This window comes from Stegastes partitus, unplaced genomic scaffold (genome assembly GCF_000690725.1).
Source record: "Stegastes partitus isolate 25-593 unplaced genomic scaffold, Stegastes_partitus-1.0.2 Scaffold732, whole genome shotgun sequence".
Taxonomy (NCBI): Eukaryota; Metazoa; Chordata; class Actinopteri; family Pomacentridae; genus Stegastes; species Stegastes partitus.
In genome coordinates, this window is record NW_007578463.1 from 20,103 (window position 1) to 22,343 (window position 2,241).

Genomic DNA, 2,241 nt, shown 5'->3' on the forward strand with positions numbered 1-2,241 from the left:
TTCCAAGGTGTCCCCTGCCTTCACCCTGAGTCAGCTGGGATAGACTCCAGCCCCCCGCGACCCTAGTAAGGACTAAGCAGTGTATAGATGATGGATGGATGGATCTATAAATCTCATCTCCCCAGCACTTTTTGCTCTTGTGCAGCTTCATATCATCACACTCTCGCCTCCGTGCTTCGCTGTCAGAACTGTGCATTCACTGTGGTGGTCCTGGTCAGGTTCACACCAAACATACTGGACTCCATCTGAAGCTAACAAACGTATTTTGATCTCATCTGACTGTGAATGTGCTTCCAATTATAGTCAAGCTACTCTGACTGTTTTTTAATAAAGTTTCATCTTGCAGTTTTTCTTCCACAGAGGTTGATGCTATATGCTGTCCGTCACACTGTCTGAGCAACCACGGAAACTCCATTGATAACCGAGTCAGAAGCAGCTGTCCATCTGGTTTTCAGGGCTAGATTGTTCAAGTATATTATTGTACATGGTGTCATTTCAGGAGGACGACCACCGCAGCTCTGATCAGTGGTGTTATGGCTCGTTCTATACCTTATGATTGCTGCTCTTCCTGTACTCTTTTCCATCTTTGGGAAGTCTCACAATCTGATTTTTAAATGCCTGTTGCAGATCCTTCACAAGAGGAGCCATGACGCAGACGTGAAAGTCAGCAGCGTATCGGTTCAAAACGGAGAAAACTTGACAGGTTTAGAATTCACAGGTGTGCATAGTTTTGTTTCAGTGATGGCAGGTGTATGCACTTTTATTGCACTGATTTTCTACTTTGGGGTCTTTATTTTCAGTATAGTCTTTCTGAGGTATCTGTTTTTGATTGTTTATAAGTGAAAATGAACTTTAAATTAATGAAATTATTGAGCGGTCACTTCTGATCTATATTGTAAAATTACCCTAGAAGCTGGGTTTGCAATGCTGCATAAAAAAACACACCTTTAAAAACAAAGACATAACACAGCTGTCATCATACATCTTTTATAATCAGCTGATGAACAGATGCTTCATTGATCTACCGAGGCTGCGCGTACAGCAGATCTGTTGACTGCAGCTGTTATTCAATTCGGCGCAAACTCCAGAAAAACTTCTCCTGCCAGCGGCCAAACAGAGATCTGACTCACTTCCCTTCGCCGAGGGGTTTCGCCGCCATAGCATTCCTCCATCGACCGGGGCTGAACCACTGTGACTCAGCAAAAACATAAACATCTCCAACACCGGGAGGGGTTGCACGCAAACAAAGGGGAAGCGGTTATATTTAATTCATGAGCTCGCGCAATACAGGAAAACCAGATCATCCGACGCGAGGCCTGGAAGCTCCTGGCAGCCGGCTCTGGAAGATCAGCTCGGCCTACCAGGAAACGGGGAGAAGACGCACAGCGGCCGCCACGGGCACGCATCAGGCAGGAAGGGGTTGCTTAGGCTGGTTAATGTCAGTGGATATTTACTGTCACCGGGTGGGCTGTTGCATCCTGCAGGGCACAGCTGCATTTCCCATAGGACAGCTCCATCTTAATGGGCAAGCCAACGCATAATGAAGCACGGGTGGCGGATAAATGGATGCAGTGGAAGCGACAGACAAATCTGTTTTCACCCTGGGAACCGTCTTTTTGTAGTCTAACGCGCAGTCGGATCTGTTTGCCTCTCCACACAGGCAAAAAAACAGCTGTATGTTTTAAACCAGAGAGGGATAAACGGTTCTCGATTATTAGCCCCTATGTAGCCACCAGTTTAAATAATAACACGTTTATTTTATTAGAGGACATGAAACCAGCTGGCGTCAGGTTTTAAAAACGTTTTCTATCTATTCTAGCCCTTAATTGGTCCGATTGCTTCAGAATTCGCCTCTTTTAATTCGAACTCTTTCGCATGGGTAAACACACCGAAACTTAAAACAACTTACAAATCCACCCGACAGCTAAATGGCAGATTTTGTGGCCCCCTTCCTGCTCCAGCACTCATGCATGTGATTGAACTAGCAAACACTTTAGGCAAATAGTTTGTACAGATCTGGTGTCTCAACGCAGCAAGAACTGATTTTGTTTGGGCACTTGGGGGCAGCGCAACAAGCTGTAAGTACCGGTTTACAGTGTCGGTTCCAGTACTGGTCCCGGTTTCGGTGCTGGCACCGCTTGTGGTGGCAGTACTGGTTTGAGTGCTGGTTCTGGTTGCGATGGCAGTATTGATTTTGGTTTAAGTACTGGTTTTGGTGGCAGAAAGGGTTTTGGTGGCACT

The 2,241-nt window shown here is 46.0% G+C and overlaps 1 protein-coding gene across 1 annotated transcript in view; it reads right to left on the minus strand.

Annotated features, from left to right (window-relative positions):
* Positions 1-973: 973 nt before the first annotated feature.
* LOC103364246 (poly [ADP-ribose] polymerase 12) overlaps positions 974-2,241 on the minus strand; it is a 22,442-nt gene continuing 21,174 nt past the window's right edge. Inside the window, exon 13 of the mRNA XM_008291304.1 lies at positions 974-2,214. Within this exon, the coding sequence (XP_008289526.1) occupies positions 2,091-2,214 (124 nt within the window). The 3' untranslated portion in view covers positions 974-2,090. The remainder of the gene's footprint in view (positions 2,215-2,241) is intronic.